This window comes from Anomaloglossus baeobatrachus, chromosome 2, assembly GCF_048569485.1.
Source record: "Anomaloglossus baeobatrachus isolate aAnoBae1 chromosome 2, aAnoBae1.hap1, whole genome shotgun sequence".
Lineage (NCBI taxonomy): Eukaryota > Metazoa > Chordata > Amphibia > Anura > Aromobatidae > Anomaloglossus > Anomaloglossus baeobatrachus.
The window spans coordinates 799,144,464-799,161,683 of record NC_134354.1 but is presented as its reverse complement, the minus strand read 5'-3'; the positions used below and the strand labels follow the sequence as shown (position 1 = coordinate 799,161,683).

The 17,220-nt window shown below is 46.7% G+C and overlaps 1 protein-coding gene across 1 annotated transcript in view; it reads right to left on the bottom strand.

The window, feature by feature from the left end:
• Positions 1-8,521: 8,521 nt before the first annotated feature.
• LOC142290787 (uncharacterized) overlaps positions 8,522-17,220 on the bottom strand; it is a 30,588-nt gene continuing 21,889 nt past the window's right edge. Inside the window, exon 2 of the mRNA XM_075334787.1 lies at positions 8,522-9,930. Within this exon, the coding sequence (XP_075190902.1) occupies positions 8,784-9,905 (1,122 nt within the window). The 5' untranslated portion in view covers positions 9,906-9,930 and the 3' untranslated portion in view covers positions 8,522-8,783. The remainder of the gene's footprint in view (positions 9,931-17,220) is intronic.

The window sequence follows — 17,220 nt, the reverse complement described above, 5'->3', positions numbered from 1 at the left end:
TATACTGCATAGACAGTGTGTGATGGTGCAGCAGTGATATACTGTACAGACAGTGTGTAACAGGGCAGCAGTGATATACTGTACAGACAGTGTGTGATGGTGCAGCAGTGATATACTGTACAGACAGTGTGTGATGGTGCCGCAATGATATACTGTACAGACAGTGTGTGATGGTGCAGCAGTGATATACTGTACAGACAGTGTGTGACGGCGCAGCAGTGATATACTGTACAGCGCAGCAGTGATATACTGTACAGACAGTGTGTGATGGTGCAGCAATGATATACTGTACAGACAGTGTGTGATGGTGCAGCAGTGATATACTGTACAGACAGTGTGTGACAGCGCAGCAGTGATATACTGTACAGACAGTGTGTGATGGTGCAGCAGTGATATACCGTACAGACAGTGTGTGACAGCGCAGCAGTGATATACTGTACAGACAGTGTGTGATGGTTGTGAAGATGTAATTTACCCTCTCACTGTATATGCTGTGATACTATGTCATGATATGTATATTTCCCTGGTTGTATTAGTTGTAATTCATGTATTTCCTTGGGGGAGCTACTGATCTCAATGTGTCTCTCTCATACAATTGCAGTCTTGGCATCTAATGTGATTATGTAAATAGCCTGTCCTCTTCTTTCCAGAGTTGTGTATCTAATCTGTAATTGCATTGGCCAGTGAAGGAATAGTCATTGTTCTGCACAGCAGGGGATCCCTTCATCTACTGTGGCTGGCAGACATATCGGAGCCCTGTGATGGACCAAACCATTGATGATAGGATGTGTGACCCCCACCCCCTGAACATGGTGGGCTGGTCAAGGAGCACAGACAATGCATTTCCCTTTTTGTAACTTCAGAGTGAGCTGAAACTTGAAGAGAGCAGGAGCCCCAGCCTGGGTGGCTGTGGACACGGACGGAGCTAGGCCTGTGTGGCGGCCCGTGGGATTGTGTGGAACTCTTTCGACTACTGTAAGGACGATTGCTTTGTTATCCGGTCCAAGGATTGTCGGGAAGGGCCCCCGAATCTGTTTTACGTGGACTTATCGTGTGCTGTTCCAGTGTTCTTGTGAATAAACCTGTTGGATCATCCTCGGCCTGTTGTCTCTCCTTGCTCTGCTGTACACCCCGTCACAAACTGGTGGCAGCAGTGGGATCAGAGCAGAAGAAATGGAGGACAACAGCCAATCGACGTCTGAAACCAGAACCTCAGGATACAGGAACTGGACTGTGGCGAGTCTACAAACAAAGGCCCGTGAATTAGGTGTCGGCTACAAAGGACTCTCTAAGGAGCAACTAATTGAGGCATTGGAACACGCTTGCCTGCAAGATGGCACCGAGGAACAATTTCCACAGCAAGGGGAGCAAAGACGGGAGCCGGAGGTGAATACCCAAAAAAGTCAATGGGTTGTGTGGTACAAGGAAAAGATGGCACTGCTTGGAGATGAGGCCACCATAGAAGATAAGAGGGAGGCCATGCGTGGAGCTAAAGAGAAGGAGCGCAGGATGGAGGAGATGGCATTGCTGGATAAGCAGCTCGCTGTGGAAGCCGCGAGAGGTTCCAGACAGACTTTAACCCCAGCACCCATCATGAGGGAACTTCCCAGGGTGTCCCGCAAAGACTTTAAGCCGTTTAATGAGGCTGCTGGTGACATTGAGGGCTTCTTCCAGGACTTTGAGCATCAGTGTCGATTAATGGAAGTCCCAGAAAGGGAGCGCGTCCGGCATCTGGTTGGGCTCTTAGAGGGGGGAGCTGCTGAAGCCTATAGAGCTATGGACCCTCGGTGGAACTGTGAGTATGCGGATATTAAACAGACTATTCTAGAACATTATGCTGTGACCCCAGACACTTACAGGACTCAGTTCCGTGCTTTAGCCTGTGATGGGGAAGTGTCTTTTAAGATATATGCTCATAGACTCAAACAAATATGTAATCGCTGGCTGGAGGCAGAGGAGGCCTTATCTTGGGAGACCTTCCTGCAGGTCATCCTAAAAGAACAATTCTTTGCCCAGTGCCCCGCTGAGATCCGGGAATGGGTGCGTGAGAGAAAACCAGCGACAGTGGAGGAAGCTGCTGCTCTCGCTGATGAGGCTCTCACCATCAAGCCTCAGTGGAGGGTTCTGTTGGAGGATGGAGAGACGCCTAACAGCTCCACAACACCAGATGCCCCCAGTTATTCTGTCCCCATTGTTCCCCATTCCTCTAAGCCACCACATGTTGATACCCGTGTGAATGTACCTCCAGTTGCGTCTACTGCACTTTCTGGAATACACCGGGGAGAGGAAGTAACAGAGCGCAGGTGTTATGTTTGTAGGCATCCCGGGCATTTGCAGGCCTCATGCCCAGCCAGGCCATGGAGGAATCATCCTCAAACCCCTACAGCACCTTCAGGTGGGAGCCGGCCTCCAAGTTCCCCTACCCCTTACCCAAGAGGACGCCTTGGATGGAGGGAGACCCAGCTCAGATGCTATCAATGTGGACAGCCAGGGCATCGGCAAGTCTCCTGCCCAGCTGTTCAAATGAGGACTGATCCTGCACCCAATCGGATTGTTAATTATTTACAGCCCAGTGCCATGGAGGAAGATGTGGCACCGCTATGTGAGGACTGGCCTAGTGACTCAGCCCATATTGCACCACCAGGAGTTTACGGGGTGCGACCCGCAGTTATGACGACTTCTGCTCATCGAGGTAAGCACTTGCAGGAGGTTGTGCTGGATGGACAGAGACTTGTTGGATTTTGTGACTCGGGTGCTTTCCTCACACTGGCTGATCCCCGAGTGGTTCGGCCTGAGGCAATCCATAGAGGACCTGGGATTGTCATTGAACTGGCTGGTGGACAATGGAGGACTATTCCCACAGCCACTGTGGATCTGAACTTTGGTTTTGGGGTCAGGCGATGCGTGGTTGGGGTGATGGGTGGTCTGCCTGCAGCTGTTCTCCTGGGCAATGATGTGGGAGAGCTACGATGCCAATTCGTGGCTGCATGAAGCCACATGTAAGTAACGCTCTGCCTGTGTGTACTTAACCAGTGACCTGTAGAGGTCCCTAGTACGTACACAAGTTGGGAGGGGGAGGGATTGTGAAGATGTAATTTACCCTCTCACTGTATATGCTGTGATACTATGTCATGATATGTATATTTCCCTGGTTGTATTAGTTGTAATTCATGTATTTTCTTGGGGGAGCTACTGATCTCAATGTGTCTCTCTCATACAATTGCAGTCTTGGCATCTAATGTGATTATGTAAATAGCCTGTCCTCTTCTTTCCAGAGTTGTGTATCTAGTCTGTAATTGCATTGGCCAGTGAAGGAATAGTCATTGTTCTGCACAGCAGGGGATCCCTTCATCTACTGTGGCTGGCAGACATATCGGAGCCCTGTGATGGACCAAACCATTGATGATAGGATGTGTGACCCCCACCCCCTGAACATGGTGGGCTGGTCAAGCAGCACAGACAATGCATTTCCCTTTTTGTAACTTCAGAGTGAGCTGAAACTTGAAGAGAGCAGGAGCCCCAGCCTGTGTGGCTGTGGACACGGACGGAGCTAGGCCTGTGTGGCGGCCCGTGGGATTGTGTGGAACTCTTTGGACTACTGTAAGGACGATTGCTTTGTTATCCGGTCCAAGGATTGTCGGGAAGGGCCCCCGAATCTGTTTTACGTGGACTTATCGTGTGCTGTTCCAGTGTTCTTGTGAATAAACCTGTTGGATCGTCCCTCGGCCTCGTCCATCCTTTGCTCTGTTGTACACCCCCGTCACAATGGTGCAGCAGTGATATACTGTACAGACAGTGTGTGATGGTGCATCAGTGATATACTGTACAGACAGTGTGTGACAGCGCAGAAGTGATATACGGTACAGACAGTATGTGATGGTGCAGCAGTGATATACTGTACAGACAGTGTGTGATGGTGCAGCAGTGATATACCGTACAGACAGTGTGTGACAGCGCAGCAGTGATATACTGTACAGACAGTGTGTGATGGTGCAGCAGTGATATACTGTACACAGTGTGTGACGGCGCAGCAGTGATATACTGTACAGACAGTGTGTGATGGTCCAGCAGTGATATACTGTACAGAAAGTGTGTGACGGTGCATCAGTGATATACTGTACAGACAGTGTGTGACAGCGCAGCAGTGATATACGGTACAGACAGTATGTGATGGTGCAGCAGTGATATACCGTACAGACAGTGTGTGACAGCGCAGCAGTGATATACTGTACACAGTGAGTGACGGCGCAGCAGTGATATACTGTACAGACAGTGTGTGATGGTGCAGCAGTGATATACTGTACAGACAGTGTGTGACGGTGCAGCAGTGATATACTGTACACAGTGAGTGACGGCGCAGCAGTGATATACTGTACAGACAGTGTGTGATGGTGCAGCAGTGATATACTGTACAGACAGTGTGTGACAGCGCAGCAGTGATATACTGTACAGACAGTGTGTGATGGTGCAGCAGTGATATACTGTACACAGTGTGTGATGGCGCAGCAGTGATATACTGTACAGACAGTGTGTGATGGTGCAGCAATGATATACTGTACAGACAGTGTGTGACGGTGCAGCAGTGATATACTGTACAGACAGTGTGTGATGGTGCAGCAGTGATATACTGTACAGACAGTGTGTGACGGTGCAGCAGTGATATACTGTACAGACAGTGTGTGATGGTGCAGCAGTGATATACTGTACAGACAGTGTGTGACGGTGCAGCAGTGATATACTGTACAGACAGTGTGTGATGGTGCAGCAGTGATATACCGTACAGACAGTGTGTGACAGCGCAGCAGTGATATACTGTACAGACAGTGTGTGATGGTGCAGCAGTGATATACTGTACACAGTGTGTGACGGCGCAGCAGTGATATACTGTACAGACAGTGTGTGATGGTGCAGCAGTGATATACTGTACACAGTGTGTGATGGCGCAGCAGTGATATACTGTACAGACAGTGTGTGATGGTGCAGCAATGATATACTGTACAGACAGTGTGTGACGGTGCAGCAGTGATATACTATACAGACAGTGTGTGATGGTGCAGAAGTGATATACTGTACAGACAGTGTGTGACGGTGCAGCAGTGATATACTGTACACAGTGTGTGACGGTGCAGCAGTGATATACTGTACAGACAGTGTGTGATGGTGCAGCAGTGATATACCGTACAGACAGTGTGTGACAGCGCAGCAGTGATATACTGTACAGACAGTGTGTGATGGTGCAGCAGTGATATACTGTACACAGTGTGTGACGGCGCAGCAGTGATATACTGTACAGACAGTGTGTGATGGTGCAGCAGTGATATACTGTACACAGTGTGTGATGGCGCAGCAGTGATATACTGTACAGACAGTGTGTCATGGTGCAGCAATGATATACTGTACAGACAGTGTGTGACGGTGCAGCAGTGATATACTGTACAGACAGTGTGTGATGGTGCAGCAGTGATATACTGTACAGACAGTGTGTGACGGTGCAGCAGTGATATACTGTACAGACAGTGTGTGACGGTGCAGCAGTGATATACTGTACAGACAGTGTGTGACAGCGAAGCAGTGATATACTGTACAGACAGTGTGTGATGGTGCAGCAGTGATATACTGTACACAGTGTGTGATGGCGCAGCAGTGATATACTGTACAGACAGTGTGTGATGGTGCAGCAATGATATACTGTACAGACAGTGTGTGACGGTGCAGCAGTGATATACTGTACAGACAGTGTGTGATGGTGCAGCAGTGATATACTGTACAGACAGTGTGTGACGGCGCAGCAGTGATATACTGTACAGACAGTGTGTGACGGTGCAGCAGTGATATACTGTACAGACAGTGTGTGATGGTGCAGCAGTGATATACTGTACAGACAGTGTGTGACAGCGCAGCAGTGATATACTGTACAGACAGTGTGTGACGGTGCAGCAGTGATATACTGTACAGACAGTGTGTGATGGTGCAGCAGTGATATACTGTACAGACAGTGTGTGACGGTGCAGCAGTGATATACTGTACAGACAGTGTGTGATGGTGCAGCAGTGATATACCGTACAGACAGTGTGTGACAGCGCAGCAGTGATATACTGTACAGACAGTGTGTGATGGTGCAGCAGTGATATACTGTACACAGTGTGTGACGGCGCAGCAGTGATATACTGTACAGACAGTGTGTGATGGTGCAGCAGTGATATACTGTACACAGTGTGTGATGGCGCAGCAGTGATATACTGTACAGACAGTGTGTGATGGTGCAGCAATGATATACTGTACAGACAGTGTGTGACGGTGCAGCAGTGATATACTGTACAGACAGTGTGTGATGGTGCAGCAGTGATATACTGTACAGACAGTGTGTGATGGTGCAGCAGTGATATACTGTACAGACAGTGTGTGACGGTGCAGCAGTGATATACTGTACAGACAGTGTGTGATGGTGCAGCAGTGATATACTGTACAGACAGTGTGTGACGGTGCAGCAGTGATATACTGTACAGACAGTGTGTGACGGCGCAGCAGTGATATACTGTACAGACAGTGTGTGATGGTGCAGCAGTGATATACTGTACACAGTGTGTGATGGCGCAGCAGTGATATACTGTACAGACAGTGTGTGATGGTGCAGCAGTGATATACTGTACAGACAGTGTGTGACGGTGCAGCAGTGATATACTGTACAGACAGTGTGTGATGGTGCAGCAGTGATATACTGTACAGACAGTGTGTGATGGTGCAGCAGTGATATACTGTACAGACAGTGTGTGACGGTGCAGCAGTGATATACTGTACAGACAGTGTGTGATGGTGCAGCAGTGATATACTGTACAGACAGTGTGTGATGGTGCAGCAGTGATATACTGTACAGACAGTGTGTGATGGTGCAGCAGTGATATACTGTACAGACAGTGTGTGACGGTGCAGCAGTGATATACTGTACAGACAGTGTGTGACGGTGCAGCAGTGATATACTGTACAGACAGTGTGTGACGGCGCAGCAGTGATATACTGTACAGACAGTGTGTGACGGTGCAGCAGTGATATACTGTACAGACAGTGTGTGATGGTGCAGCAGTGATATACCGTACAGACAGTGTGTGACGGTGCAGCAGTGATATACTGTACAGACAGTGTGTGATGGTGCAGCAGTGATATACCGTACAGACAGTGTGTGACGGTGCAGCAGTGATATACTGTACAGACAGTGTGTGATGGTGCAGCAGTGATATACTGTACAGACAGTGTGTGACGGTGCAGCAGTGATATACTGTACAGACAGTGTGTGACGGTGCAGCAGTGATATACTGTACAGACAGTGTGTGACGGCGCAGCAGTGATATACTGTACAGACAGTGTGTGATGGTGCAGCAGTGATATACTGTACAGACAGTGTGTGATGGTGCAGCAGTGATATACTGTACAGACAGTGTGTGATGGTGCAGCAGTGATATACTGTACAGACAGTGTGTGACGGTGCAGCAGTGATATACTGTACAGACAGTGTGTGACGGTGCAGCAGTGATATACTGTACAGACAGTGTGTGACGGCGCAGCAGTGATATACTGTACAGAGAGTGTGTGACAGCGCAGCAGTGATATACTGTACAGACAGTGTGTGATGGTGCAGCAGTGATATACTGTACAGAGAGTGTGTGACAGCGCAGCAGTGATATACTGTACAGACAGTGTGTGACGGCACAGCAGTGATATACTGTACAGACAGTGTGTGACGGTGCAGCAGTGATATACTGTACAGACAGTGTGTGACGGTGCAGCAGTGATATACTGTACAGACAGTGTGTGACGGTGCAGCAGTGATATACTGTACAGACAGTGTGTGATGGTGCAGCAGTGATATACTGTACAGACAGTGTGTGATGGTGCAGCAGTGATATACTGTACAGAGAGTGTGTGACAGCGCAGCAGTGATATACTGTACAGAGAGTGTGTGACGGCACAGCAGTGATATACTGTACAGACAGTGTGTGACGGTGCAGCAGTGATATACTGTACAGACAGTGTGTGACGGTGCAGCAGTGATATACTGTACAGACAGTGTGTGATGGTGCAGCAGTGATATACTGTACAGACAGTGTGTGACGGCGCAGCAGTGATATACTGTACAGACAGTGTGTGACGGCGCAGCAGTGATATACTGTACAGACAGTGTGTGATGGTGCAGCAGTGATATACTGTACAGACAGTGTGTGATGGTGCAGCAGTGATATACTGTACAGACAGTGTGTGACGGTGCAGCAGTGATATACCGTACAGACAGTGTGTGACGGTGCAGCAGTGATATACTGTACAGACAGTGTGTGACGGCGCAGCAGTGAAGGTGTGTTATTGCTCAGGCTGGTGGTTTCCTTCCGTTTTCCCACAGTCAGATATGTGGAGGGTGCTGTCTGGATACAGGTTTGGAAGCAGTCCTAGGAGACCTCAGAGCGTTACACACGCTTACTCTGGGTAATTGGAAGCGTTGCAGGAATTCAATAAATCAAAGTATTTGGAAAAATAAAGTGAAGTTGTTGAATTTTAATTAAAAAAAATATCTTATTCCTGGCAGCAAAACCCCCCTATTACATGGAGAACGGAGACGCGCAATCTATTACTAATCATGTAGGAAGAATAAGAGAGGACCTCAGGATGACGAGCTATTGATCCCAGGTCCTGGCAGAAGCAATGGCCGTGTCCAGACGATGATCTGTGAATTGATTAGAGACCTTAGTAACAGAGAGAAGTTACCACTATTGTGTAATCACCAGATTTCTACGTAATCACCCAAAAATGCAGACGGTGCCGGATGCCATCCGGTGCTTGTACTCATGCAGGACGCAGGAGGCCGGGGGGAAGTCTCCGCTCATCTGCAGCTTCCCTGGCACAGTGTGGATGGTGACACCCTTAGTGAGACCCTCTGACAACTTCTGGAGCATTCTCTGGGCAAGGTACGTCTTGGCGTAGCCCGGATCGGCCTCAATGTTGGCGTACACAGCGGGGGGTGGGTTTGGGATTTTCCATTCCAGCTCTCCAATCAGCTGATTTATCTTCCCCTTGTCCAGGGAGACGGGGTTCTCACTATAGCTGAGTACCACCTGGGTACCACAATCCCCCCTGACTGAGATGTAGCTTCCCCTCACTAGGACTTCTCCATCTGGTGATGACCGAGAAACCATCACCGCCCAGCGGAGCCAGTCATAGTTTTTCTCCAGCATTTTTAATATGGCCGATGCTTTCTCTTCATCTGGTAAGGTCTGGTGGAGGGGTAGATACTTCTCCACATCCTCCTGGGCCTGCTCCTTGAAATACGCAGCACAATCTCTTGAGGTGTCCTCCATTCTCCGGTATAGAGCGGACATTTTGTCTGTCCATCTGCCCATCATGAGCTGGACGTCTCTTCCAGTCAGAGACCCGTGGACGAATAGACACAACAGGCCGGTGGCCAGTACAAAGTTCACCTGCTGGCAGAAGGAGATCATCTCCCAGCGGCGAGGGTGGTGGTCTCGTATGACCTGCTGTAGGAGAGTCACGTGGTCTGCCAGGACAGAGACCCCCAGGAGCCGATTATAAAGGGCGTTTAGCTGCCTGTCGATCTTGTAGTCATACACGTATTGGATGAACACCTCCTTCTCTTTGTCTTTGTAAGACTTTCCAGCCCGGATGATGGCTGCCAGCTGTTGGTACACAACGATGATGTCATCTTCACATCTGGTGACATCACAGTCTCTCATCAAGCCCCTCCCTACTGCCAACTGCCGGTCAGTAGACTCCAAGGTCTTCTTCACAAATTCAATCTCTTCTGTTGTTGCGGAGTCATTGATCTGAGCCACGAGCCCCAGAACCACGGAGTTTATTGTTTGCAGAAATCCAACAGATTCCCATGGCTTAGTGAATAGCGCCATAATGCCGTCCGATGATTGGGTCCGCCTTCATGGAAAGTGGAAGGAAAAGATCATGAATCTGGAGCAATGGTCTGAACTGCATGCAGCATTTAGGATATATGTTTGTATAATTAAAGAGGAACGATCAGGTCTGATGACATTAATTACCTGACACATGGGGTCATTCTACAAGATAAGCACGCTATGAAAGTGTCCTGCCGCTGTCCTGAAAGTGTAGCACCCGGGGGAAAAGTTACTATTCTCCGCCTAGAAGTCGCCGGCTTTCAGTCATGTAGGTGTGCCAGCGAGGCTTCAGTCACCACTCAGCAGTGAGACTGCATGCTGTCACCACACCCTGACACTGACTGACAGCCGACTCATCAGTGCATAGCAGCTGTCAGTCAGTGCCGGGACGCGGATACAGCAGCTGCTCCTACTGCTGAGTGGTGACTGCAATTGCTCCAGAAACATCTGCATGACTGAAAGCCAAAATATAGGTAATTTCCTCATGGGTGCAGGACTCTTAGTACAGCGGTTGGGCACCTTTAGTGCACTATTAACCTGCAGATTAACGCTCTTTTGTGCAGGTAAATAGCATTGTCCGACCTGACAGGTTCCCCTTAATTATGTGCTCTATAAACAAAGAATTGCATTTCCAGGTTATGTCTACAATCACCTATGACAGGTTTGGAAGATCTCACCCCTATCTCACCTGTTTGGAGATCTCAACTGCCTCACCTGTCCAGAGATCTCCCCATATCTCACCTGTCCAGAGATATGACCAATATCTCACCTGTCTGGAGATCTCACCCATATCTCACCTGTCCAGAGATATGACCAATATCTCACCTGTCCAGAGAAATCACCCATATCTCACCTGTCTGGAGATATCACCCATATCTCACCTGTCTGGAGATCTCACCAATATCTCACCTGTCCAGAGATATGACCAATATCTCACCTGTCCAGAGAAATCATCCATATCTCACCTGTCTGGAGATATCACCCATATCTCACCTGTCCAGAGACCTCACCCATATCTCACCTGTCTGGAAATATCACCAATATCTCACCTGTCCGGAGGTCTCACCCATATCTCACCTGTCCAGAGATCTCACCCATATCTAACCTGTCCAGAGATATCACCACTATCTCACCTGTCCGGAGATATCACCACTATCTCACCTGTCTGGAGACCTCACCCCTATCTCACCTGTTTGGAGATCCCAGCTGCCTCACCTGTCCGGAGAAATCACCCATATCTCACCTGTCTGAAGATATCACCCATATCTCACCTGTCCGGAGGTATTATATATATTTCCTGTCCAGAGATCTCACCCATATCTCAACTGTCCGGAAATATCACCAATATCTCACCTGTACGGGGTTATATCACCCATATCTCACCTGTCCAGAGATCTCACCCATATCTCACCTGTCCAGAGATCTCATCCATATCTCACCTGTCTGGAGATCTCACCCATATCTCACCTGTCCAGAGATCTCACCCATATCTCACCTGTCCGGAGATCTCACCAATATCTCACCTGTCCGGAGATCTCACCTGCATCATATATCCAGAGATATCACCCATATCTCACCTGTCCAGAGATCTCACCCATATCTCACCTGTCCGGAGATCTCACCCATATCTCACCTGTCCGGAGATCTCACCTGCATCATATATCCAGAGATATCACCCATATCTCACCTGTCCAGAGATCTCACCCATATCTCACCTGTCCAGAGATCTCACTCATATGTCACCTGTCCAGAGATCTCACCCATATCTCACCTGTCCAGAGATCTCACCCATATCTCACCTGTCCAGAGATTTCACCCATATCTCACCTGTCCAGAGATCTCACCCATATCTCACCTGTCCGGAGATCTCACCCATATCTCACCTGTCCGGAGATCTCACCCATATCTCACCTGTCCAGAGATCTCACCCATATCTCACCTGTCCAGAGATCTCACCCATATCTCACCTGTCCGGAGATCTCACCTGTCCGGAGATCTCACCCATATCTCACCTGTCCAGAGATCTCACCCATATTTCACCTGTCCAGAGATCTCATCCATATCTCACCTGTCCATAGATCTCACCAATATCTAACCTGTCCAGAGATCTCACCCATATCTCACCTGTCCAGAGATCTCACCCATATCTCACCTGTCCGGAGATCACACCCATATCTCACCTGTCTGGAGAAATCACCCATATCTCACCTGTCTGGAGATATCACCCATATCTCACCTGTCTGGAGATATCACTCATATCTCACCTGTCTGGAGATATCACCCATATCTCACCTGTCTGGAGATCTCACCCATATCTCACCTGTCCGGAGATCACACCCATATCTCACCTGTCCAGAGATCTCACCCATATCTCACCTGTCCAGAGATCTCACCCATATCTCACCTGTCCGGAGATCTCACCAATATCTCACCTGTCTGGAGATCTCACCCATATCTCACCTGTCTGGAGATCTCACCCATATCTCACCTGTCCGGAGATCTCACATGACTAAAATATCCGGAAATCTAACTAATATTTCACCTGTCCAGAGATCTCACCTATACCTCACCTCTCCAGAGAGCTCACCCACATCTCGCCTGTCCTCAGATCTCACCCATATCTCACCTGTCAGGAGATCTCACCTGTTGACAGATATCATGTGTCCGGAAATGTCACCCATTCCTCACCTGTCTTCAGATCTCACCCATATTTTACTTGTGTACAGCTTCTCATTTAACCTTTCTGCATAAATCAGATATTAGCCCGCACCATGAAGCTCCCCTGTCCACATTTATCACCCACAATGCAGCTTTCCAACAGATCTCATCCATCACTGATTACAGCTATACATCTCACCTGTCTGTACTCACTACATCTATACATCTCACCTGTGTGTACTCACTACATCTATACATCTCACCTGTGTGTACTCACTACATCTATACATCTCACCTGTGTGTACTCACTACATCTATACATCCCACCTGTGTGTACTCACTACATCTAAACATCTCACCTGTGTGTACTCACTACATCTATACATCTCACCTGTGTGTACTCACTACATCTATACATCTCACCTGTGTGTACTCACTACATCTATACATCTCACCTGTGTGTACTCACTACATCTAAACATCTCACCTGTGTGTACTCACTACATCTATACATCTCACCTGTGTGTGCTCACTACATCTATACATCTCACCTGTGTGTACTCACTACATCTATACATCTCACCTGTGTGTACTCACTACATCTATACATCTCACCTGTGTGTACTCACTACATCTATACATCTCACCTGTGTGTACTCACTACATCTATAGATCTCACCTGTGTGTACTCACTACATCTATACATCTCACCTGTCTGTACTCACTACATCTATACATCTCACCTGTGTGTACTCACTACATCTAAACATCTCACCTGTGTGTACTCCCTACATCTATACATCTCACCTGTGTGTACTCACTACATCTAAACATCTCACCTGTGTGTACTCACTACATCTATACATCTCACCTGTGTGTGCTCACTACATCTATACATCTCACCTGTCTGTACTCACTACATCTATACATCTCACCTGTCTGTACTCACTACATCTATACATCTCACCTGTGTGTACTCACTACATCTATAGATCTCACCTGTGTGTACTCACTACATCTATACATCTCACCTGTCTGTACTCACTACATCTATACATCTCACCTGTCTGTACTCACTACATCTATACATCTCACCTGTGTGTACTCCCTACATCTATACATCTCACCTGTGTGTACTCACTACATCTAAACATCTCACCTGTGTGTACTCCCTACATCTATACATCTCACCTGTGTGTACTCACTACATCTATACATCTCACTTTTCTGTACTCCCTACATCTATACATCTCACCTGTGTGTACTCACTACATCTATACATCTCACCTGTGTGTACTCACTACATCTATATATCTCACCTGTGTGTACACACTACATCTATACATCTCACCTGTGTACTCACTACATCTATACATCTCACCTGTGTGTATTCCCTACATCTATACATCTCACCTGTGTGTACTCACTACATCTATATATCTCACCTGTGTGTACTCACTACATCTATATATCTCACCTGTGTGTACACACTACATCTATACATCTCACCTGTGTACTCACTACATCTATACATCTCACCTGTGTGTACTCACTACATCTATAGATCTCACCTGTGTGTACTCACTACATCTATACATCTCACCTGTCTGTACTCACTACATCTATACATCTCACCTGTCTGTACTCACTACATCTATACATCTCACCTGTGTGTACTCCCTACATCTATACATCTCACCTGTGTGTACTCACTACATCTAAACATCTCACCTGTGTGTACTCCCTACATCTATACATCTCACCTGTGTGTACTAACTACATCTATACATCTCACTTTTCTGTACTCCCTACATCTATATATCTCACCTGTGTGTACACACTACATCTATACATCTCACCTGTGTGTACTCACTACATCTATATATCTCACCTGTGTGTACACACTACATCTATACATCTCACCTGTGTGTACTCACTACATCTATATATCTCACCTGTGTGTACACACTACATCTATACATCTCACCTGTGTACTCACTACATCTATACATCTCACCTGTGTGTATTCCCTACATCTATACATCTCACCTGTGTGTACTCACTACATCTATATATCTCACCTGTGTGTACACACTACATCTATACATCTCACCTGTGTACTCACTACATCTATACATCTCACCTGTGTGTATTCCCTACATCTATACATCTCACCTGTGTGTACTCACTACATCTATACATCTCACCTGTGTGTACTCACTACATCTATACATCTCACCTGTCTGTACTCGCTACATCTATACATCTCACCTGTGTACTCACTACATCTATACATCTCACCTGTGTGTACTCACTACATCTATACATCTCACCTGTGTGTACTCACTACATCTATACATCTCACCTGTCTGTACTCGCTACATCTATACATCTCACCTGTCTGTACTCACTTCATCTATACATCTCACCTGTGTGTACTCACTACATCTATACATCTCACCTGGGTGTACTCACTACATCTATACATCTCACCTGTGTGTACTCACTTCATCTATACATCTCACCTGTGTGTACTCACTACATCTATACATCTCACCTGTGTGTACTCACTACATCTATACATCTCACCTGTGTGTACTCACTACATCTATACATCTCACCTGTCTGTACTCACTACATCTATACATCTCACCTGTGTGTATTCCCTACATCTATACATCTCACCTGTGTGTACTCACTACATCTATATATCTCACCTGTGTGTACACACTACATCTATACATCTCACCTGTGTGTATTCCCTACATCTATACATCTCACCTGTGTGTACTCACTACATCTATATATCTCACCTGTGTGTACTCACTACATCTATACATCTCACCTGTGTGTACTCACTACATCTATACATCTCACCTGTGTGTACTCACTACATCTATACATCTCACCTGTGTGTACTCACTACATCTATACATCTCACCTGTCTGTACTCGCTACATCTATACATCTCACCTGTCTGTACTCACTTCATCTATACATCTCACCTGTGTGTACTCACTACATCTATACATCTCACCTGGGTGTACTCACTATATCTATACATCTCACCTGTGTGTACTCACTACATCTATACATCTCACCTGTCTGTACTCACTACATCTATACATCTCACCTGTGTGTACTCTCTACATCTATACATCTCACCTGTGTGTACTCTCTACATCTATACATGTCACCTGTGTGTACTCACTACATCTATACATCTCACCTATGTGTACTCACTACATCTATACATCTCACCTGTCTGTACTCACTACATCTATACATCTCACCTGTGTGTACTCACTACATCTATACATGTCACCTGTGTGTACTCACTATATCTATATATCTCAACTGTGTGTACTCACTACATCTATACACCTCACCTGTCTGTACTCCCTACATCTATACATGTCACCTGTGTGTACTCACTACATCTATACATCTCACCTGTGTGTACTCACTACATCTATACATCTCACCTGTGTGTACTCACTATATCTATATATCTCACCGGTGTGTACTCACTACATCTATACACCTCACCTGTCTGTACTCCCTACATCTATACATCTCACCTGTGTGTACTCACTACATCTATACATCTCACCTGTCTGTACTCACTGCATCTATACATCTCACCTGTGTGTACTCACTACATATATACATCTCACCTGTGTGTACTCGCTACATCTATACATCTCACCTGTGTGTACTCGCTACATCTATACATCTCACCTGTGTGTACTCACTACATCTATACATCTCACCTGTCTGTACTCACTACATCTATACATCTCACCTGTGTGTACTCACTACATCTATACATCTCACCTGTGTGTACGCACTACATATATACATCTCACCTGTGTGTACTCACTGCATCTATACATCTCCCCTGTGTGTACTTACTACATCTATACATCTCACCTGTGTGTACTCACTACATCTATATATCTCACCTGTGTGTACTCACTACATCTATACATCTCACCTGTCTGTACTCACTACATCTATACATCTCACCTGTGTACTCACTACATCTATACATCTCACCTGTGTGTACTCACTACATCTATACATCTCACCTGTGTGTACTCACTACATCTATACATCTCACCTGTCTGTACTCGCTACATCTATACATCTCATCTGTCTGTACTCACTTCATCTATACATCTCACCTGTGTGTACTCACTACATCTATACATCTCACCTGTGTGTACTCACTACATCTATACATCTCACCTGTGTGTACTCACTACATCTATACATCTCACCTGTGTGTACTCACTACATCTATACATCTCACCTGTCTGTACTCACTACATCTATACATCTCACCTGTGTACTCACTACATCTATACATCTCACCTGTCTGTACTCACTACATCTATACATCTCACCTGTCTGTACTCGCTACATCTATACATCTCACCTGTCTGTACTCGCTACATATATACATCTCACCTGTCTGTACTCGCTACATCTATACATCTCACCTGTCTGTACTCACTACATCTATACATCTCACCTGTCTGTACTCGCTACATATATACATCTCACCTGTCTGTACTCGCTACATCTATACATCTCACCTGTCTGTACTCGCTACATCTATACATCTCACCTGTGTGTACTCCCTACATCT